Here is a 24763-nt window from a genome sequence, read left to right on the forward strand (position 1 = left end):
TACACTGTCGTGCTGTATGAATATATTAATATTCATAATATTAGTGATCACTAATAATTACTATTAATATCAGAATAATTAGTGCATCGAACAGAATGGTGCCTGTTGTTTTCCCAACATGCCTGTGAAGTAGGAAAATGTGTCCAAAAGATTATTTCCTACCTGAGTGGTAAGGAAAAAAAGGAGGCAGGGGCTCCCTGTGCATGCAGGAACTTCTTTGCTTTTTGTTTTTATATTCTCAATACCTAGCACAGTACCTGGCATCTGGGTTGTATTTCATAAATGTTCTTTGAAGTGAGGTCAGGTTAAGAGTCAGGAGTGAAGCTAGTCCATTGTCATCTCAATTATCAGGCAATGAAACAATATATTTTAAGATGAAAGACAATGACTTATTATTTTAACCCAGAGAGAAAATTACTGACTGCAAAATAGAATTTGTGTTTTGGTTCTTTTCATGCTAAGTTAAATGTCTGCCTCTACACTGGCTAACATGTCCTTAGTATGGACCAAACTGTATCCTAGAAATGGCCAACATGGTACAAGGTCCTGTTGAAAGAAGCAGGTGGCTACAAAACACTACAATAAAATCCTCCCTGCACACATGCTTGTCCACTGAGGAAAGTAATGATAAGAAGTAAATAACTTAGATTTGTATTGTGGCATACATAATTATAAAGCACTTTAGATATATTATCTCACAACAGTTCTGCCAGGCAGATAGTACAAGTACTGTATTATCATCATCATTTTACATGTGAGGAAATTGAACCCTGGAAAATTTTGCCCAGAATTTTAGAATTACATTATCATTGCATGCTACTTTTCTGCCTTTTTTTAGTTGTCAAGGCTCCTGGAGCCTCAGGTCCTCAGAGGGTTAGCCCAAAGACTGAGAATGAAATTCCCTCTAGGGCTTCAAGTTTTGGGGGCTTGTGAAGGGGTCACCAAGGTAGGTCATCCATAAAGGTGACTGATCCCGAGATCACAAAAATATTTGGAGTTGAAAAATGAATACCCAGGAGTATGTCAGAGGCCCAGAAGTGCCGAAATGATTTAGCTACATTTTCTCAGGGAGAAGTGGATTTCTGGAAGGTTTAGCAGAGTGGGTCAATCATGGGACAATTGGATCTATTTGTCCTCAGGTGAAGAGTCTAATGAAATTCCTATAATTAATACCTGTGCTAACATGTCAAGGAACTTCAATGTCATCAGTTTTCATCCATGAGTAACTTAGATAAGTGTTAGAGAGTTTGAAAGAACACCAGATCTAGGAGACAAATTAGTATCCATGTGACTTGTTTATCACCTAATATCTATAAGCTACAGTTTGCTAACCTTTAAAATAATAGTTGGCACTTGAGACTTGGAGAGTAAAGACTTGCCCATGAACTAGTATATTTCAGGGAATTTGAGCCCTAGGTTTTCAGGGTTGAAAGTCCATTTCTTTGTCTTCCTCTGGGATTTGGTTCAACATGGAAATAATGGGGTATCAATTTCTTTGGAATAAGAATAATTTAAGGCTAAGAAATTGGTGCTCCCACTTAGTATGACAGGGCAGTGACATTGAATGAAACAGGGTTATGGAGAGAGCCCTTGTCTGGGAAGTCTAAGCTAAAGTATTTTCTTTGCCACTAAGTAGCTATGCATCCTTGAGCACACATGACTTGATCTTTAAATTCCCTTTCAGGCCAGACATTTGGTGACACTGTCTTCTGTGTCCTTCTTTGGTGCCTAGAATAGTGCTTTGCACACAATAGTCATTTGAGAAAAGTTTGTTGTTATTATTGTATTGGGTTTAGGGTATTTACTATTCATCTTCAGTGGTATATTGGAAAGGAGAATAGAAATGAGCATTTGATGAGGACTCTAAGGACCTGGGTTCAAGTCCCAGATCTGCCATGTAATGCCTTTGTGACCTAGCAAGTCACTTAATTATTGTGGCCTCAGTTTCCTCATCTGTAAAATGAGGCAGTTGAATCAAATGACATTGAGGTCCCTTCTGGCTCTAGATCTATAATCCCAAGAGAGGGAAGATTTGAGGACAAATAAGGATTTGTTAAAGGAACTGGAGGACATTGGAGTACGGTGGGAAGGGCAATATTTGGAACCAGAGGATCTAGGTCTAAATCCACTCCTAGGCTGTAAATCTGGCTGACTAGAAGGATGATGGTGTCATCCACAGCAATTAGTACTTTAGGAAGAGGGGAGGATTGTGGGGAGAATCTTTCTCTGCTATACCCTTTCCCAAACTATAAATGTAAGATATGCTGTTTTCTTAAAAACTATTTCTGAATATCTACCATTAAATTCTATGTAGAAATCAGCCATCTGAATCTGTATAAAACTGAACACATATTTGCATGGGTGCACAACCCACCTTTTACACAAATGAGCTTTGTGATCCTGGAAAAATTACTGAACTTTCATGAACCTCATGCAACTTCCTAGGACTTATCTACTAAGTCAAAGATGGTTGCAATCTGTATCACTGGAGGGAATTCCTACACTGGGAATTCATCACACTGTCAAAAACCATAGATCTTTGGAGTATTTTCATGTAGGTAATCTTGACTGTAACCGGAGTTAGGAGGTACAGTCAATTCAATTGAACAAACATTTATTAAAATACTAGGTAGAGGGAGAAGTTTGATTTAATTAAACAAATATTTATTAAGTACTTGGCATATTGAAGGTGTGCATTCTAGACACGCAAGACTATTTATGTAAAGGTTGGTAGCAGAAGGTAACGTGTCGTGGGCACAATTAGCAAGCCAGTTTGATGGGAACAGAAAGTGTACAAAGAGAAGTAATATGAAATAAAACTGCAAAGATAGGTGGGAGCCAGATTATGCATGGTTTTTCACACTGCCAGACTGAAAATTTTGTATTTTATCCTAGATGCATAGGAAACCATCAAAATGTTGGAATGCTGGAGTAACATGGTCATATGTGCGACTTAGGAATTTCAATTCATCCACTATGAGGAGAGGAAAGTAGATAAGGGAGAGAGCAGAGGCAGATCTATTAGGATGATATTACAATAGTCCAAATGAGAGCATCTGTGGAAGGAGCTGTGCATAAATTGTCTTCGTCGCTGTGATTTTATCACAGAGGAAGCTATACTTCTAAATAGTTAGCTTCATAAACTATGCTCTAGGGCAGTGGCATAAAAGTCAAGAAGAAATGGATCCCTGCTACCACATAGTGACTTAGAAAACCACAAATTAACATTGTCTATGTTGTATTGCATTTTCATTTATTTTGTTAAATATTTCCCAATCACATTTCAATCTGGTTTGGGAGTCTTGCTTTTGATAGCTCTGACTTAAGGTTTTTGAAATCACCAGTTGTTTGAGAGGCTGAAAAAGGAGTTTAAAAGGAGTTGTCTAGTTTTACAAAATACCAGATATAGGATATATCTGATATGGGGGACTCTACCTACTTGACTTTGTAGGGCCCCTTATCTTACATACACAAATAACTTTGCAAGATGAGTTCCTAGTACACTGAGATCTTTTTAAAATTTCAGGAATATAATAAGCAAGTAAAAATATCATAATAATTTCTCCTTAGTAATATACAAATATTTGTCTGGACTTGAGTTCTTTTAGCTTCTTGAGTTAGAATTACACAAATGATGAAAATTCATAGTTGACCCAAGTCACCCATCTAGGCTATAATTTTCCCCTCCCCCACCAATGTACTCCTCTCTGAGGAGATAAGCAGCACAGATCATTGCTGGTCCTCTGGAATGATGACTGGTAATTGCATTGATCATAGATCTTAAGTCTTTCTAATTTGTTTGTCTTTACAATGTTGTTTTTGTATTAAAAATGTTTCCATGATTCTTTTCATTTTACTCTGTATGAGTTCATTCCTATCTTCCCCGGTTTCTCTTAACCCCATTTTACAAATGCAGAAACCAAGGCCTAGTGAGATGAAGTGGCACCCTGGGTCCAACAAGCAATGAAAGGCACTAATAGATTCAAACCCAGGTTCTCTGAGTCCAATTCCCTAGTCTTTTCCAGTGTATCACACACTTCCAGTTCTTTCAACAAATTCTGATTAGTCTGATCAGTCTTCTTCAGTTATGTTTCATCTTATCAATGACCTTTCCGAAATGTGATTCCCAGATATGGATACAATAGAGGAGTGTAGTGGGACTAACTCCTCCTTTTCTCTCAACACTATACTTCTGCCAATATAGCCTGAGATCATATTAGGTTTCTGGCTACCATGTTACAATGTTGATTTAAACTGAGCTTACAGGCCCCCCAAAATCCCTAGCTCTATTTCACGTTACCTGCTTTCTAGTCATGTCTCATCCCTCTTGTTTTTCTACATCGAGTTTTTACCCAAGTACATGACCTTCCATTTTTCTCTTTTAAATTTAATCTAGGTAACTTCATTTTTTTTTATTTTTTTATATTTTATATTTAATTTATTTTGATTTATCAACAATCACTTCCATATGCTTTTCAGTTTAAAATTTTTCTCCCCCTTTCTCCCCACCACCCTACCCAAGACAGGGCACAGTCTGATATAGGCTATACATTTACATTCCTATTAAACATATTTTCACATTAGTGAAGTTGTAAGTAAAAATTACTCACTGGTGTTTTGCTTTTGACCACTGCCTCCCTCAGACCCTCCCTCCCTTTCCCTTTTCTCACCCCTTAGCCTTACTGCTTCTTCCCTCCCTTCTGTCCCCCCCTCCTTTTTATTTCCCCCTTTTCCTTCCTACTGCCTACAGGGCAGATTAGATTTCTATACCTAACTGATTGTGTTATTCCCTTCTTGAGCCAAATCTGATGAGAGTAAGGTTCAAACAATGCCTAACCCCCTCCCTTCTTTCCCTCTGCTGTAATAGGATTTTGTGTCTTTTCCTGTAATGTAATTTACTCTTGTCTACCTCCTCCTTTCTCAATACGTTTTCTAAAATTAGACTAATCCACTTACTTGAATCCCTTTAACCCACTTGATTAGATTTTTTTTTATCATTACATCAAAGTCAACTGTTATCCACCCCCTTTATGTATACTCCTTTAACATGGTATAATAACAGTACAGTTCTCAAGAATTACAAGTATCATCTTCCCTTGTAGGGATGTAAACAGTTTGCCCTTATTAACAACATATTGTATCTTTCTGTCACATTTACCTTTTTATGTCTCTCTTGAGTCTTGTATTTAAAGATGAAATTTTCTGTTGAGCTCTGGTCTTTTTATCAGGAAGGTTTGGAAGTCCCCTATTTCATTGAATATCCATCTCCTCCCCTGAAAGATCATGCTCATTTTCGCTTGGTAGTTGATCCTTGTTTGTAATCCAAGTTCCCTTGCCTTATGGAATATCATGTTCCATGCCCTGCAGTCTTTTAATGTAGAAGTTGCAAGGTCCTGTGTAATCCTGACTGTGGTTCCATGATATTTAAATTGTTTCTTTCTGGCGGCTTGCAACACCTTCTCTTTCATCTGGTAGTTTTGTAATTTTGCTATTGCATTCCTTGGCATTGTCAATTTGGGATCTCTGTCAGGTGGTGATCGGTGGATTCTTTCTACTGTTATTTTCCCTTCAGGTTCTAGGACTTCTGGGCAGTTTTCCTTTATGATTTCCTGAAAGATACTGTCCAGGCTCTTTTTTTCATCATGATTTTCAGGTAGTCCAGTAATTCTTAAATTGTCTTTCCTGAATCGATTTTCTAGGTCGGCTGTTTTACCAATGAGGTATTTTACGTTTTCATCTATTTTTTCATTTTTTTGTTTCTGTTTAACTGATTCTTGCTCTCTTATAGAGACATTAGTTTCCATTTGTCCAATTCTAGTTTTTAACAGATTGTTTTCTTCTATTAGTTTTTTTACTTCCTTCTTCAGTTGGCCAGTTGTGCTTTTTAGGGACTTGTTTTCTTCAGTGTTCTCTTCTGTTAGTTTTTGTCCTTCCCTCTTCAATTGGCCAATTATGTTTTTTAGGGACTTGTGTTCTTCAGTGTATTTTTTTTTCCAATTGGCCAATTGTATTTTTGAAGGACTCTTCTACCTCTCTCATTAGACTTTTAAAATCCTTCTTGAGCTCCTCTAAGAAGGCTTTTTGGGCTTCAGACCAGTTCATATTCCCTTTTGTGGTTGCAGATGTGGGTTTGTTGACAATGTTGTCCTCTTCAGAATTTCTGTCTTGATCTTCACTCTTCTCATAATATGAATCTATGGTATGTTTCTTTTTATTCATGGTGTTTCTTTATTCCCTGGCCTTTAAAGAGATGAAGCTCTCCTGCTGGGTAACAGAGGGCACTAACCCAAGCTTCTTGTGTTGGGAGCCTAGGTCTTGGTCACTGGTTTTGTGTGCTGGGGCCTCTTATGTTGGCAGTTGGGAGCTGTAGGGTTCATGTTGGGCTGGAATCAGCAAGGCTGGAACTTTCAGGCAATTCTAGGTTGCCTGCTTTTCCTTTCCTTTAGCTTTCTTCAGCTCCTTTTAGATGGGTGCTGCAGTTTGTTTATCTGCCTGGGGCACCTTGCAATGCTGCCTCCCTCGTTTCTGCTAATGCACTGGGAGATTCCTTTTCGGTAGAGTACCAAGGCATCTGGTAGTTTTCTGAGCTGGTTTCCCCAGTTCCCCCCCCCCCACTGAGGCACTTGGAGGTCCAGGTGTTGGTGTTTGCCTGCTCTACCACCTGGGCTTCAGGATCTCTTCCTGGTTGACAGTTGGAGGTTCTGACAGCTTACCTGGTATTGGGTTGGAATCAGCAAGGCTGGGGCTTTATGAAGACTTTAGGTTGCTTTCTTTGGCTCCTTTCAGATGAATGCTGCAGGGTGCTTATCTGCCTGGGGCCCTTTGTAGTGCTGCTTCCCTTATTTTTGCTGAGGCACTGGGAGACTCGTTTGCTGGGCTGCTGCACTGCTGTTCCCTGTCTTTCTTCAGGGTTTTTTTTTTCCTGGGGTGATATTTTCTGGGTCAATCTAGGTAACTTCAACCTATAATTCAAACCTAACAATAATCCTCTAAGATACTAATTCTGTTATCCAACAGACTGATTATCCTTTTCAACTATAACCAATAGTAAATCGATACATATTTATTAAGTGCCTACCATGTTCTAGGCACCGTGCTAAGCACTGGGGTTACAAAAAGAAGCAAAAGACAATTCATCTTGTGCCTTTCCGATATTTATCAGCAGGCCTTCAAGTCATCTAAAAATATCTTTCCAGGCTAAAACACTGAGAATTGAATTAGATAATTCCTAATGTGGATAAATGTAGTCTTACATTTGAGTTCAGAAAATTAATATCACAAGTATAAAATTTTTCCAAGTGTGAAGAAAATTTATGTTAATTTTTTTTTTACCAGAATAGAGCTAAAGACAGAGCCCTATGGTCCTCCACTGCAAACATTTTCTTTTTGAAAATCAAATATATTAGGTCCTTGGAATTCCTCTGGTCTGCTAGGCTGACAATTCTTTCAAAAGAATAAATGAATTTGACTTGTCCTTGTTAAGTGCATTCTCATTCAAAGAAATCACATTTCATTTTGTACAACTTCACAAAGTTCTGTAGGATTTTGACCAGAATAGAAGCCAAGCTCATTAGCCTCTACCTCCTTTTTCTGTCAACTGTTTCTGACTTCCCATCCACCCCAAGCAGTGGTGTTCCCTTACTTTTCCTCTTTTAAATAGCCCTTCTTTATTGCCATTAGCATTTATCACAGACTTCAGTTTATTGGACTTTATCTCTCCTGATACCATTCTACCACTCTTTTTTATTTGTCCAAAATTGCCTTCCTTCACACACTCCATCTAGATTGATCAACCAGCTCCTTTCCCTTTACCCCTTCTCTTAATCTGAACCACCCAAAATCTCAGCCAGTTTGAAGGAAGACCTCCCATGACCAAAGGCACTATCTTCCTTTGCCTCTCCTTTATCTCCTCAGCTGACTTTTGATCAGCTAGTCCCACTAGGATCCCCATCGACACTTCATCTGAGCTGATCAGGTGGGACCCCCTTCATCCTTCCCTTCCCTTTAGATGTTCCCCTAGTGCCCTGGGTGGCCAGACTGCTTAACTGCTTATCCTATTTGGATGAAATGTGAATCATCAACTCTCTTCCTTCTAGACAGATGGAGGACTGACTACCAGGCTTTGCTGTTAACCCTGCTACTACATCCCATTGTCCTATAGGCATTACCATTTGCCCTATCTCATCTCTCCAAACCCCCAGATGCTATCATGTGACCTGCTGATGCACTTTCTAAGGGGCTTTGCTGTCAGCCTTTCCATAGCACTTTTAAGAACATCCCTGCCTTTCCATCCTTCTACATCTGAACTTTTTTTTTTGTATTTGTAATATATTCTTCTGATGAAAATGATAATCACTGAGATTTTCTTTTCTTTTTAGAAAGAAGATCTTGTATTTCTACAATGCTTTAAGGTCTACAAAGCATTTTCCATATGTCCTGTGTTTCTGAGTCAGTTAACATTTATTTATTTATATGTTGGTTTGTTTGTTGTTTCCTCCAATTAAAGCATGATCTCTTTGAAATCAGCAAGTCTCACTTTTTATTTTTGCATCTGCAGTGCTTGTCCCAGTTTTGGGCATATAAATGCTTTTTCATTCATCCATTCAGTTATTCACTTCCACCTCTTCTTATATATGTACCTTTAAAAATCTAGATTCTTTAATGAGCATTTCATGGAACCACTTTAGTTCTTTTTTTATATATCCTTCGTTTCCTTTCTCACAAACATAAATTATTACTGTCGCCAGAATTTCATTCTAGTGAGTCTCTTACCCCACTTTATACAAATTCCCTTTTCGAGTATCAGCCATGGGATACTGCCTATATCATCTCTGAAATATGTTCTCTATTAAAGTCTAGGGAACATGTCTGACTATGCCTAGTATTTCTTTCCTTGACCATCATATAATGTAAAGTGATATGATCACTACCTCTCAATATTACTTATTGCTTTAAAAAATATTTTGTTATAAGTTTAACTCAAGCATTAATGTGACCAGCCAAAGTTGATGATTATAAGTTGATTAATTGTATTATTGTAATGATTTTCCATCATTATCAGTAAGTCTTGATCAAAATTATTGTTCATTCATTTCTCATTTACTTTAATCTTATATAGTCATAATGAATACTCCATTTTTCTGGGTTTCTTTTTCCAAATTTCTTGTTATACCTCATATTTGCTTATATTAATTACATGACTGCTTTTTTCTCTCTTCCTTTTGAATAAATTTTGCTTTTCCATTAGTATATTCTAGTTGTAAATTTTATTTCATCAAATCTCACTGATACATATACAGGAGGTTACTTTTACTTAATATTGCAATTTACTTAGTATTACATTACCTTTATGTACCATTATATAGCTAGTATCCCCTAGTATTAGACGACTTAAGATATTTTATCCCTTTTTTTGTTTTTTTGCAATTAGATTTTGTGCTGCTACAAAAATTTTTATAAATAGTTTTTTTGCTGTTGTTTTTGATAACACTTTCCAACAATAGAACTCTTGGACCCTGGAATATAGTTATTTGCATCACATTTACTATTTACTAACTGATAGCTCTCCAAAAATATTTTACAACTTTGAGATTCCATTAGCAATTGAGAAATGTGCCTGTTTCTCTGTATTCTTCTAGGTTTAAATTTCTTCTTTCATTTACGTTTGCCTGTTTAGCAGATTTAGAGTTACAGTTTATGTCTTTTTGATTAGTATTAAGGTTGAACATTTTTCAAGTGATTATTATTAATTTGTGTTTTCTCTTTTGAAAATTATCTATTCATTATTTAGGAAATAGATCCTTATTTGGTTAGAACTGCTAAGAAAACTGAAAATCAGTATAGCATAAAGTATACTTAGATCAAAATCTTACATCATATTTTACAATAAATTCCAAATGGATAAATAACCTGAATATTAAAGATTATATTATTTTAAGTATTAGGAAATAGGTAGATCATGTACTTTTCACTTATATAGGTAGGATAATCAAACAAGGGATAGAGGCAATTATAAAAAATAAACTGTATGATGTGTTACATGAATTTGAAAAGCTTTTGTGCAAAGTTAATGTATCTAGGGTAAGAAACAGTGAAATAGTAAAAAAAAAACTTTCTATCAAATTTCTCATATAAAGGTTTAGAATCCCAGATATATGGACTGCTAATAGGAATATACAAGCACAACAGTAATCCTTGCCATATCTTCTAACTTTTAAAGATGTGATCCTTGGCAAAGCAAATTAGGAATTAAACAACAGCTTAATTTTAAGAGAGGCATCCATGTAACTGAAGTCTTCCCTCACAAATATAATCTTCCTTGTTTGCCAACTTTGGGAACCATGTCAAGAACTTATCATCATTCTCCTCTTTGCAAGTTGGTCTCTAATGTATTGTCATCGCCATATTGCTGTTTCTCCCTTCTTTAGTCCTTTTCTAAATGTTTTCTGCCATGCTTGCACATTAGATTTCTAGGTTTCTAGACATATGAATACCTTTTTGATGTATGCTGCTATCCTGCCTTTTCTTATGTAATCTTTTTTCTTTTGAATAAGACTTTACTTTTCCATTAGTGTATGCTAGTCGTGAATTTTATTTCACCAAACCTCAGTGATACATACATAGGAGGTTACTTTTACTTGGTAGTTATACCTACCAAAAGCCCAGAAAGGAACGTTCTAGACACCAAAGTCTTTGACACTGTTAAATGATTAGCAGAAGCAGGTTTGGTTTTAGCAAAAAAGGTTTATCTTCCTTTCCACTGCAGCCTACAGACCACTGTACCTTTCCTTCTTCCCTGTAGCTGAACCTCATAATGTGTATTGCCTCCCTACATTAGAATATGAGCTCTTTGAGAGCAAGGACCAGCTAGCTTTTCTGTTTTTATCTTCCTTTCTTATCCTAAATGCATTTCTGTTTGTATCCCTATTGCTTAACACAATTTTTTTACACATAAGTGTGTTTAATAAATGCTTTTTCATTAGTTAATTCATTCCTAATGTTAAGATCTTTAGCTCATTTATTACCTATACCCTATAAATTAACGTATTGATTTTTAAATACTTCTGCCAGCCAGTTCACCCACTAGCACATTCACTGATCTATCCCCTTCCAAAAAATTTCTCCATAAAAATGTATTTTACTTTATTAAAACAAAAAGGAGGGCTGTAGTCATTGAAACCCTCATTTGGTTGCTGACAAAGTAAGAAAACCCTCTTGATATAGTCTCATTCCCATAAACACCTGAGACTACAGGAGAGCTTGACTCTGATGCCTCATAGCTTGGAGGGGATCCTATGTTCTTTAGGTCATACCATACTGGAAAGACTCTGAGTATAGACCTGGTGATGAACAATGTGCTTGTTATTTGAAGATCAATTTAGCTAAGTTTGGAGAGGCTCATCAGCCAGATGGGCTACAGGGTCATTAATTGTTTGTTCACAGCAACTCACAGACTGCCTACTGGGTCCTGAAGAGTTATAATCCATATAGATTGAAGGAGTAAATGTGGCGACTAAATCACTGATTCAATTCAATATGCACTTATGAAGTGCTTCCTGTTTCAGCACCCATAGCACAAATTTGAATTATTAAAGTAGAATAGAAAATATCCCTTAAAATGCAGTATACTCCATCAAGTGAGTTGTATAATCTATGTTTTTGATTTAGAGAGTTTCATTTAAGCAATAACATGCTGGATTTGGGATCATGGAGTCCCAGGCTCAAGTCCTAACTCATGATACTTAGTAGCTCTGTGATCATAGGCAAGTCACTAACCTTTTTTGAGCCTCAGTTTTCTCATCTGTAAAATGAAGACAATTAGACCTATAGTCCCTACCTCACATGGTTATTGTGAGGTTCAGTGAAATAACATATATAAAGCACTTCATTATAGCACTATGTAAATATCAGTTGTTATTATTATCTCCTAGACCAACAGATGTGACTCTAACTCTGAAAGACCCACATTATCCTGATCATGATCTGGGAACCATTTTGCTGTCTGTAATTCTTACTCCAAAAGAAGGAGAACAGAGGGATGTGGTAAGTTTACACAAGGTCTAGCCAGTAGGTACTCCTTGATCTTTCTTGTTTGAAGTTCATTGTGTGCATTCTTTGGACCAGGGGTTGATAATTAAGAGAGTCTACATATAAAATTCAGTTTTGTTCACTGTTTCTGTGAGTGCCGTGGGCATTGTTGTATTTATTGTGCCCTTTGAACTCTTTTTTTTTCCTATTTCATCCCACCAGATCAGAACCTCTTGTTGTAAACAAGTCAAGGATTTGTATGCATTGTAATTTCAGTTCTGTTTTAGACCTATTAAATTCCAGGTGAGCTAATAATTAATAATGGTCTCAAGAATATATTCATTAGCCAATTAAATTTTTAGAATTTCCTTCTGGAGTGTCCAAGCATGAGAATTTGGACTGGACTGTTGACCAATTATATCACAGAACAAAAAAAAGTGAATTTATAACAGAGTTTCTGCTTTCTGGTTTTTGTTTGCTGAATAATAAGTATGTTTCAGTCACTGGATGTTATCCATTTTTCAGAACTTGCCATCTGGACTTCATTTTGCTGCAGTGTGGAATTGACAAGGGATAGAGAAAAGCAGGCTATTTGGGCACTGGGAGAAATAGTCATTGTTATAGTCAGCTAACATTAATTAAGCACCTACTGTGTGCCAAGTATTGTGCTAAAAATCTATTTTGACCCAAATCATTAGGTCTCACCATTTGGTTTTTTCTGACCCGATTTAATATATATTATTCACCAGAATAAAAGAACTTCAGCATAATTTAATGGGAGCTACATAAAGAAACGTTACTATAGTCCTGTGTTTTAGAACTAGAGCTCATTTTTAAAATAGCATTAGTTTTGGATCCTTCAGGAGTGTGTGTGTGTGTGTGTGTGTGTGTGTGTATTTCTCTCTGTGTGTTTTAAAGAAATGCTTGCTGAAAATGTACATTCACAATATGTCATTAATATCTAATTAGTTTATTAAATCTTTTTTTCTGGAAGGCAGGTGAAATGTTTAACTCAATTCAGATATAAGCTTATGTTTGAAATTTATGGTTTCAACTTATCCTTTCTCTTAATCTCCTTTAATAAACAATTAATAATTATTCATTAAATGCACAGATTTTTTTTGCATTTGCTAAATATATTCCTAGTATCTACATTTAAATTTCTGGCCAAATGATTTCTTCCCTTTTAGCATATTCTATCAAAAAAGTTGTGTGGTAAGAGTTAAAGGGAGTATAACTCTTTCTATATGTGTACAGAAGGGCAGGGAATAAATGAATAATTAGACTGAAAACCATTAATAGAAACTCATATTTTAAAAACCAATCAGTTAATCAACAAGAATCTATTAATTCTCACCATATACCAGCCACTGTGCTATGCTAGGGATACAAAGAAGAGGAGCCCACGTTCTAATGAAGGCGACAATATGCAAACAGCTATGATCATAAAAGACATATATAGTGTAAATGGGAGGTGATTTCAGAGGGAAGGCACTGGAAATTGAGGTGAGGGAGAGGAGACTGAAAGAGAATTTTAGGTTTTGAGCTAAGACTTGAAGGAAGCCAGGAAGGTAAGAGGTAGAGGTGAGGGTGGAAGAGTCACTGGAGTAAATCCTTCAAACAAAAATCATTTCCCTTGGCACAGGCCCAGAACAGTATGGACATTATCATGATCATCATGACCAATCGAAGAATGGGTGGCTTCTTGGATCCTTTTGAATTAACGTGTGTGATGTCATTTTTACATGATTTAATTCACAGTGTGTAGGCAGCACAGAAATTTTAATAAGCCCTATAATTTTTGTTGTCCCAAATCCTTTATGTTGAAGTAGACCCCTCACAATGCCATGTGGGTTCAAATGGCTTCTCCTAAAAGAAAGAAGGATCAGCATATGAAACATCTGACTGTGAGGTGATCTTGCCACAGGCCTCAGAGTTGCACCTGTACATCACCTATCATTTGTTTATTAAAATATTTGTCCTGTTCACTGAAGCAATGTTCTTGGAGAAAAGGGAATTTGAAAAAGAAGACATGACATAAGCACTGATATTTATAGTTTCCAATTGAATAGAAATTTAGCAATGTTAACCATTGTTATGAAGATTTTAGGAATTTGGGGTATTTCACACAGGTAAATATTTTTTCTTCCTCTAATGACATTTGGAGCATTCAGTCAATATGAGTTAATGATACCAAGCTTTATTGTGTGTTAATATACATAGTTTTTAAGATCTTGAAAGCTAGAAGTTTTATAATGTGTACAACTTGCCCTTGAATTATCAAGAGCATAAATTTCTTTGTGTTCAACATTACTTTCTATTAAAATTACCTGTTGCTTTTGGATATTGCCTGGTCTCCTATATTTTACATCTACCTTTTTATTGGAATGAGCATATTTTTTCAAGATATCCAGTTAATTATGTTCAGTGTGAAAATTTGATCTTCTATCACCTTTTTACAAAAAGGAAGATTTGTATTCCAAGTCACACAATCAGTCACAGCTATAATGATTCCAAGCCTGGGCCTTGAATGTAAAAATAAGTAATAGTTCTGAATCAGGTAGTGGTAGGTGGTCACAGGCTAAAGAGGCATCAAGCAATGGGACTGTGATTCTCAACACTATTTTAGCTCAGGTCATTTTCCTATAAGCCCTAAAATTTCAATATCTGCCCAAATTCAAAATAAAAGCAACAACAAAAATATAATAATAATAATAATAATAATGTAGTGCTTGGGAACTAATCATCTGGAACTAACTTGGTAGGCTACTGGGTGGAACTGACTAGAGAAGAAAAATTGAGGTTTCAGAAAATATGCTAATTCTCATAGACTGTCTCTTCTGAATCCTAGATTGCCATTTAGTACCATTGTGACCTTAGGCAAGTCACTTAACATCTCTAGGTCTCAATTTCCTCATCTGCAAAATGACCCCTTCCAGCCCTAGATTTATGAACTATGAACTCCATTCTCTTTTGACACTTCCCTTTTCTCTTCTTCCTTTTTTCTTGCATTTTCTTGGGTCACTCTCATATGCCTTAAATACACTTGCCTTAGGTTTGGAGTAGATTCCTGGAAGGGATTTTCCCTTTTCCTATTCACTTATTGACTAGCTCCTCCAAGACCCTGACAGAGTAGAATTGCTAGTTACTAGCTTTTCTGAAATATTGTCTTACTTTAAATTTTACTTTGGTTCTCACCCACCATAGATAGATAGATAGGTAGATAGATAGATAGATAGATAGATAGATAGATAGATAGATAGATAGATAGATAGACAGACAGACAGACAGACAGACAGACAGACAGACAGACAGACAGACAGATAGATAGATAGATAGATAGATAGATAGATAGATAGATAGATAGATAATCCTGATAATTACAAGAAAAGAGCTTGCCTGAGGGCCAAGCATGGAGAATTTTTTCAATTCAATAATTCAATTCAATGAACATTTATTAAAGACATACTATTTGCTGGGCACTGTGCTAAGTGCTGGAGAATACAAATAAGAAAAAGAAAGACAGCCTGATCTCAAGGAGCACATAATCTAATGGGGAAAGACTCTGGAAATCTTGGGGGATAGGGGAGCACCAGGGATCATCTTGTTCCTTGGAGTTCAGACCAAACAGAGCTGTAGATGGACAGTAGAGTGAGCTGAAAAGTCTAGGTGCTGCCCTCTAGAAGGGATGTTTGCTGATGGTTTCATCTTTTGCTTCTGGATGGTGATCATGCTGACCATTTTCTTTCAGTTGCTATGGCTCTTAACCTGAAGCAGTCCATAAGGTAAAGACTATAAACAAAAGCAGAACTTTTAGGGAAGTGGAGAATAGGATATGAAAGTAAAGAATGGAAATACTTATTGACCTTTGTCTTAAAGAAAACACCAAGCTGATGGGGAAGCACTGGAAGAAGCTATGATACAGGCTGAGCAGGGCAGTCATCGTGCTGAGAGCCTTCCTTTAGATTTCTGACATTTCATAGATACAAGTGGAGCATACATGCTGCAGAGGTCATTCTTCACTCGTGCTCATGGTCTGCTTCCTTTTCTGGTCATACAGCTCCCCCAGGGATATTCTTTATCATCTTCTCGTATGAAATTCTTTATTAATAAACCGTTTTGCCAACTTGTTGATGCCCACTATGGACCTTTCCATTTTCTCCAAGGAAAATCATTTATTGATGGGCAAATTTTATGGGTTGACCATGCAATGTGTACCATGATCTGGGCAGTAAGCAGTCTTCATCTATGAGTCTTCCAATTAAGAGGTTCTGCAAGATTCTGGGGCTTGATGTATTCACCACAGTGTTATCTTCAAACAGGAACATCTGGAGGACTTCACAATTGATAGAGAATCTATCTTTAAATCAGAAAATAAGCACATGATTTCCTGTCTTTTGCCTAATTTGATATTAATAGTCAGAGGGTCATTAACTAAAGATAATTCTGTTATGTCTTTCAAAGAATCTTTTATGATTTTGACATGAATGAGACTTTGATGGAAGAGAGTCTTTAGGGTGACATTTTGCTCTACTGAATCAAATTGTTTTTTAATGTACTCAACAAACAGTATGGACAGTAGGATCTTGTCTTTAAAATTTTCAATTAATTTTGTCATTGTAACAATATGGTCTGCTATATAGTATAGTTTTCAAAAGCCTGACTATTTTTCTTATCATATTCTTTATGCATAGATCATTCTCATGAAATTATGTAGAAATGGAAATTTTGACATTAATCAATCTTTATTTTAGGCATGTGGATTAATGATTATTAATGGTCTCTCAATTATATAAGTAAGTTTCTATTCTAAATGGATGTTACCCCAGCTGCCATATATCTCCACTTTAAAAGAATGAGTATTTCTTGGTTGAGACAGTTTCTGGGCTCTTCATTGTTTAAATGGCAATAGTTTGTGTTAAATAAGACCTGTCCTTTTATCCATTTCATTTTTCAGTATCAACCACTAATGTAAATAAGTCAGGTGGAAATTGTGTCAATTACATGCAATTTCTTCCTATTTTAATTCTTTTTCTAGTTTGGTATTAATTTTGCTTTTTGCTCTAGTATGTTAGTGGTCTGAATAAACAGATGGCTGATTTAGAAATGGTTGCCGCACCAGTAGTCAGTAATTCTTTCTCTCTGCTTAAAGTATAATTTTCTTTTTTGTGTGTGTATTTTTAGTGTCTAGTATATCCTACCTATTCTCTTGAAGAGGGTACTTATCATATATAGACATAAAAGTTTCTATGTAGCTTATAATCCTTTAAATATTCTCATATCTTACTTCTGAGATATATATTCAAGCTTTTTTTTTAGCATCATTCCATCATGCTCACGATTGAAGTTACCAAAAAATAAAGTGTATGTTGATTTAATTTAGAAGCTTTTATCAAGTTATTGATAGAATTTCTCTATCTTCTCAAGTTCTGATACTCATGCCCTAATTATTTTCATGGGGGTCTTTCTATGAATGCTGAGCACTGCCATATATACATATATGTTATGTGTATATATAACATATATATACCTGCATACATATACACACGTGTGTGTTTACTTTTGTACCTGTTTTTAAATCTTTCTTATTTTACATATATTAAAATAGAGGGAGAGGCAGCATGGCTTAGAGTTTTTGAATTAGAGTCTAGAAGACCTACGTTCAAATCCTGTAATCTAACACAAGCCACATGACTGTGAGCAAGTCATTTAATCTATCTGAGTCTCAGGGAGCTCTTTCCTTTATATTATGAAGAATTCACAATCTAGTTTGCACAGTGATATCATAGATATTTTATATACAGAGATATTGAAAGTGGAGAAAATAAAAGATAAGTATGAAGAACTTTTAACCAGTAATTAAATATTCTATTCAATATTTTAATAAAGGAAAATTGTGAACAAAAAAAAGACGGATTAGAAGAACAAAGTAGTTACCATAATAAAGCAATAAAATCTCTAAGAAATCTTATGAGTTTTAGTGGTATAGTTAATGTTGGATGTTTTCTCCTTGTGTGAACTGGCATTTGGAGAAATCAATAAAAATTAAGGATTTCAAAAAATTAACAGCCGATTAAATACATTTTTAAAGATCTCAAAATACAGTTTTCAATAAACATCGTGAAACGTAGTATCAATAAAGGCAAAAATGTTTCATGAGTTTCGTGTTTAAAACATGACTGAGTTGAAAACACAGTTGAGTCTTTAAAAGAAAAAAAGGTGTATAAATAAAATTGTTTTGATTTTTTCCCTTTTGCTGCTTTGTCAATGAGTTAAAATTTGTCTAGAGCATGCTAACAAGTTGCATGGCGTGTATCTTATTTCTCTTCTCATAGCATGAAGCTTTTTTAGATTTGTAGTCTGTGTTCTATATAAAAATGTTTCCTGTTCTTTTACAGTTTTGTCTTATTGTGCATGCATGAGTTCTTTCTGACTCTTTTTCTAGCAGATTCCAATGCACAGATTTCATCATTGGAGTCTTTATGAAATAAAAGTGAGTTCATTTGTGTTGCATGCTTTCTTAGATATCCTAGAAATACAAAATTGCTTAGTTGGCATTAAAAGATGCAGAATCCTGGGAAATATATGAATTGATCCTTGATATACTCATTAAGTATATTTTAAAACAGGATTTTTTCTCTGATGTAGTTTATTTTCAACATGCTGTTCAGAATGTTTCTGTATTCAGCATTTCAAAAAATACCCCACTGAAAAATTTGATAGGTAAATACTTTGTAAAACATGTATTCTTTCTTCAGTAGTAGCTTTATGATGTTTAACATAATCTGTGATAGTTATGTAATTGCCTAAAGGCAAATAAAGATTGAAAGTGAAGAATGGATATGGGTTGTGGAATCTTTTACAAATGCAATCATTTCTCACAGCTCATCTATCACAGACCATATTTTATACTGTTTATTTCCTTTTATTGTCTTTCAAGAAATTTGAGCTACTGATCATTAGTATGAGAGATTTAAATTTATATTACAGCAGCTTTTGATGCTAACAATGCATGCCCAAGTGCACTTATGTGTTTTTACAGCTGAAGTAAAGTTCATGGTGCAAAAAAAGGAGTGGGGAACTTTTAAGATGTAGGTCTCATTTAGCTAAAGAACACCTAAAGTATCTGCCTTTCTTGCCTTCCATTGCTACCACTGAACACTGCTCATGGACAGATAAAAAAGATAGATACACAGTTTACCCAGACTCACATGGAAAGAAACAAGCTACATCTTAATTTTCCTCTAATGGGGACTATTCACTCAAAAATTGGAATTCCTTGCCTTTGAAAGTCAAATAATATCATTCTATAACAAATTTTGAAAATGATAAATTATGAAAGTAGGTTCCTTCACAATTGATAGTACATGGAAAATGTACTTTATATATATGCATAATATTATATATATATATATGTATAATATTATATATGTATATATACATTGTACATGTCTACATCAATCAGTCAATTTGTAAGCATTTATTAAATACCTGTTATGTACCAGAGACTGTACTAGGAGCTGAAGATATACAGACAAAAATGAAACAATCTCTGCTGTCAAATAGCATTGGATTGTTGGGGGAAAAAAAACCAAGTTTATATATAGGTATATGCAGAATAAGTATATACACAACAAATGCAAGGTAATTAGGGAGAAGTACCAGTAATTTAAGGGAATCATAAAAGGCTTCATATAGAATCTGGCTTTTTCACTGTCTTGAGAAATTCTATGAGGCAGAGATAAGGAAAGATTGCATTCCAAGCATATAGAATGGACAGTACAAAGGCCAGAAAAAGGAGATAGAATGTAGTGTGTAAGGAACAGAGAGAAGGCCAGTTTGTTGAAACCATAGAGTATGAGAAAAGTCATGACGTAATGAAACTGGCAATGTAGGTGGGGGGCCAGCTTGTGAAGGGTTTTAAACATCAGAGAAGCTTGGTTCAGCCTAACAGCAATAGGGAGTCACTGCAGTTTATTGAGTTAGGTAAGTTGTTAAAATCAGTTATCTGAAATAAAAAGGAAACTGAGGACAAAGTTACTGAGCCATCTGTAATTTAATCTGCAAAGCTAGCATTTGCATTTTGAACCAGATCACCGGACACCTCAGAGGTCAGAGACCAGGAGTAATTTACAGAGATGATTTTTATAATAAAAAAGAGGAATTTGATGAATTACAGAAACTTGAACATAATTCTATTAAACAATAGCTTTTCCCAGCCTTTCCTAATCTTATGCCAGAAGTCTTTTCCTGCAGGTGGTATTTTTTATAACCAGGAAATATACTGGGAAAGAGGAACTTGTGGTCGGTGGTTAGCAGACACACACCCCACCTCACACACAAAAACCACACCCCCACCCATCTTACTTTGGAATATTCCATTTCTCAGCTTAGACTTTAGTTTAAGAAAAAAAAGAGCTTATCCACTAAGATTAGAAAAAATAACCTCTGGCTAACCTTTCTCCAGCTGCCTCTGGTCAGCCTCCTTTTCTGCTATAAATGGAAATTTAGCCTTTTGAAAAACCTTATAATCTTATGATTGTTTTGTTCTTCTAAATTATCTGCTACTAAATGTAAAATCTTCTCAATCTGTTCACTAAATCTATAGGCAGCCTAGACTTAAGAGACTATGCTAGTCTGGCTTATTTTAGGGCTAGCTTTTCCTAAAGAGGGGAGTTTAGTCCTATAATCAAACTAAAAATAAATAAAAGTAATCAAAAATAGCGTATTTCTTTTTCAATGTAATACAGTTACTTCTGCACTTAAAGAAAATCACTTTGGCATTTCTATGGAAATGGACTGGAGTGAGGAGAAACTTGAGGAAGAGAGATTAATTGAGAAAGTCCTTGCAATAGTTCAGGAGGTGAGTGATGACAACCTGAATAAAGATTATGGTTGTATGAGTAGAGAGAAGGGTTTAGATGAAAGAGATATTGTGGAGGCAGAAACAACAAACAAGACTGTGAAGGAGTTACCAGAGAGTAGGAGGAAAAGAGAGAAAGAGTAGTTTCATCAAAACTTAGAGAAGGGAGATAAAAGTATTCAGTTCAGGAGGAGAAGGTGGTCAATGGGGTCAATTGCAATAGAAGTTGAGAAGTATGGGGGCTGAGAAATCAGATTTGTCAATTTGATGCATTGTCCATTTGACTCCTTGGTAACTTTGGAAAAGGTAGTTCCATTTGAGTCAGAAGCTATATTTCAAAGGGTTAAGGAATTGGTGAGAGAAGAAGTGTAGATACAAGGATTGTAGACAGCTTTTTCTAGAAATTTGGTTGAGAAAAAGAGGAGAGATTTAGAATGATAGTTTGAGGGAACAGTAGGTACTAGGCTTTTAAGGATGGGGAGGTCAAGGCATGTTTGAGTACAGTAGGAAAGGAACATTTTTATGCTTTAAGTTTTGCAAGGTACTTTACATACAATATCTATCTGAATTATTACAATCATTCTGTGAGAAGATGAATGAAGAAGATTAGGGCAGCAACAGAATCACAGAATGTCTGAGGTAGATGGAGGTAAAGAATAGTCTGGGATGTCCAGATAGTGTTAGCTGAATTTGTACTCATTCACCAATCAGGACAACTTTTCATAGGAATGAGTGCCAGAGTTGAATAAATTGATTTCCTTAATGTCTCTGTAAGGAGTGCCATTCTAGGTGGGGAAAGGGAGACAGAGAAGGCAGATGGCAAGATGTAAATACTATAGCTATTGTCATCTCCATTTTACAGATGAGGAAATTGAGGGTGAGAGATTTTGAGTGAGTTACCCAGGGTTATACAACTAGTATGAGTAAGTATCTGAGTTGGGATTCCACTACAAGTCTTTTCTGACTTCAAGGCCAGTGTTCTATCTGCTTTCCTTTCTGCAACCTTAGATATACATGCATACATATCATATATAAAATATCACATGTAATATAAAGTATATGTATATAGATAGATACATACATGCACATATGTATATACATTTTATTTGTATGTACACTTTTGGAGGGGAGTGTGTGTATATGTGTGTGTTTAAGTCTTCTGAGTCCATTTCAAAAGATTTTACAACATTTTATACCCTTTGTAAACATATTTCTTTTCCGAGTTTTGATATATTAATAATGGCATTAATAACATATATAATTACTATCTAGGGATATAAAAACTCTCATTAATTTCATTAAACATTTAAGATTGCAAATTTATAAATTGAAACCTTGGCATTGGCCCATGTAAGACCAAAAAGCCTATTGGTACTTTTGTAATTAAACCCTCGTATATTAGCTCCAAAACAGACCAGCTGTTTATTGTGTTCGGTATACCAAATGATTCTCCATCTAGTTTGTATTATATTTCCTTGACTCTTAACCCTCACCTGGATATGGCAAACATTTCCAGAAATACTGTATTATTTCTCTTGCAATATTTACTTCCTTTGTGTAACTTGTCTGTGCACATTAATAGACATTAGATTGGACATTAAAAATAGGATATAGAGAGTTCATTGCTTAAAGATTAAATGCTCCCATTTACCATTAATGCTTTTCTGAAATTCATTAGAAGAACAAAAACCTTGTCTTTGCCTTTGTCATTTACATTTAGACAACAGAAAGATAATTTTGAGATACACAGCCTGGATTGTACAAAGCCAAAGCCATCTTGATGACAGACTTTTTGGTTATAAATCTCTTCCCCTCAGGCTTCAAATACTATTTTGAAACAGAAGTTTTGATAAAACAGTTGGTTAGTAGTAGTAGTAGCAGTAGCAGTAGTAGTAGTAGTTACAAAAACAATAACATAGGTAAAATTAATAGATATCCCTAGAAAACAACCTGTGGTCTGTCATTTAAAGAAACTTTTGCTAGCATGTAGGTAAAGGTTAACTCTAGTTGGGTTGGGTTTGAGGGTGAAGCGGTGAAGGGGAAGTTTGCAGTTTTGAAGTACTTCTGAAGAAGTCTATGCTGAACCCACTTTTATAGAGACACTACAGGCATGTGAATATTCATGTTACCTCCAATTAGTAGAAAAAAAATATCTTTGCTTTGTATGTTGTTGGCTGATCATACAGAAGATGTACTTTTAAAAATTCATGACTTTTTAGCTCAAAATTTTTTCAGAGAAATGAGACTTGTCTTATTTCCAATAGAGTGTCTGGAATTCTTTCAGTAAAAGAATAACCAACCCAAGCTCTCACCAGATAGACTGCTTGAGTGTGAAAAGTGCTTCTAGTTGTGTTCTGTTGTTATTCTTTTTATTTTTGTCTTGTATAGTTGTTGCTGTTGGCAAGTGTTTGTTGTTAGAGAGCTTAGAAAAAAGGTGGAGGGTCCTTTAAGACAGGCTGCCCTATTGTATATCTGAGTAGAAAGGTAATTAAATTGCTTTATTTCATTTGCAGACCATGCTAATGAGGAAGAGTTGGAAAAGATCAAGTAAGGTAATTTTTAGCATGTGGTCTTTCAGCATTCCTTTTTGAAAAGAATTGTCAGCTATTTTACTAAATCTTTCTCATAACCCTGCAAACTCTACCACAGAATTTCATCACTATCAAAAAAAAAAATCACAGCAAACCCCAGCCTCTTTCCCCTTCATACATTTTAACCCAACCATATGAAGCATTTTTAAAAAGAGAAACCACTCTAGTGAGTGAACCCCACCAATATCTCGGACGGGGATCTGCTTTGCCTTCACTAACTTCTTCACATCATCCTGAGCATTTGGTTTCTGTCACACAACAGGGTCTAGAAAATTTCTTTGTCACTGCAGTTGATTAGAAACCAAGTGATAGTCCCATGGGACAGTGCCGATAAAGAAAGAATTTTTCCTTTGTTCCATTTTATTTCATTTCTACTTTGGAAAATAAGAGTAGAGTGCTCCAAACTGGGCTCTGTAGCCCTACCATCCCTTTGGTATATGAGCACATTCTCCTATGGTGAGTAGAATGTTCCAAGTACTTCCTCTTCTCTCTTCCAAAGGATAAAAAAGGACTGTAGCTATTTTATTTTTGACTCATTATATGAAGCCTTAACTAAATAATTAATTATTTCAGTGAGAGTGACGCTATTTGGGTGTCAGTCTTATTTTGTTCTGTGTGGATAACTATCATGAAGAACCTCAGCTATGATGCAAATCGGTCATGAAACAATAGCAAAGGGATTTTGTTTTTACAATATTGTTTGCTCATATTTCTTCTAAAAAGTCAATTACTCATTTAAAAAAATCATGGCAACTTTTTTAGACCCTGGTACATGGCAAGCTCTTTTTTTCTCTTTCTAATTCAATCATGTTTTCTTCTTTTGTTTTTACATTTTATTGTTTCAGTATGTAACTTTTTAAAAATGGTGATAAAAAGAAAATGTTTGTAAAGTTTATGGGTAATTTTTTAAGGTTCATGACATGCATGTAAGTCCTTCCCACAAATGTGCTTTTCCTTGTGAGGCAAATCAAAAGGTAATTTGTGGTACAAAAAGGATTATAAGCAACTTTTAAAATTAGATTTGACTTTTTAATAGATGCATGTAATTTCTATATATTTCATGATAGAAATATTTGGAAAGGAATATCATTGTTGGTATTTGATTATACTTAGAAATTTGTACTTTCTACATCTTTCTGATTAGGTATTTATTTACTCTGATAAGGGGTGTCAGTTTTTTAGTTTATGCAGTTTTATAAAACTTAAGGGCTATTCAGGGAGATGGAAAGTTCTTATTTTTATTTATATTAGGTTCCTCTCTTTGTAGTTACACTTTACTATT

General features: G+C 35.3%; 1 protein-coding gene across 5 annotated transcripts in view; it reads left to right on the forward strand.

The window, feature by feature from the left end:
- The window catches only part of MCTP1 (multiple C2 and transmembrane domain containing 1), a 498591-nt gene that overhangs the window by 167831 nt on the left and 305997 nt on the right, over positions 1-24763 (forward strand). For 3 of the 5 annotated variants that reach the window (XM_078153123.1, XM_078153125.1, XM_078153127.1), the window contains exons 5-6: positions 11931-12042; positions 23404-23442. In XM_078153123.1, coding sequence (XP_078009249.1) covers positions 11931-12042; positions 23404-23442 — 151 coding nt within the window. The remainder of the gene's footprint in view (positions 1-11930; positions 12043-23403; positions 23443-24763) is intronic. The other 2 variants (XM_078153124.1, XM_078153126.1) reach the window with 1 other exon arrangement.

Source organism: Phascolarctos cinereus, unplaced genomic scaffold, assembly GCF_003287225.1.
Source record: "Phascolarctos cinereus isolate Bilbo 61053 unplaced genomic scaffold, phaCin_HiC Scaffold_4;HRSCAF=312, whole genome shotgun sequence".
NCBI lineage: Eukaryota > Metazoa > Chordata > Mammalia > Diprotodontia > Phascolarctidae > Phascolarctos > Phascolarctos cinereus.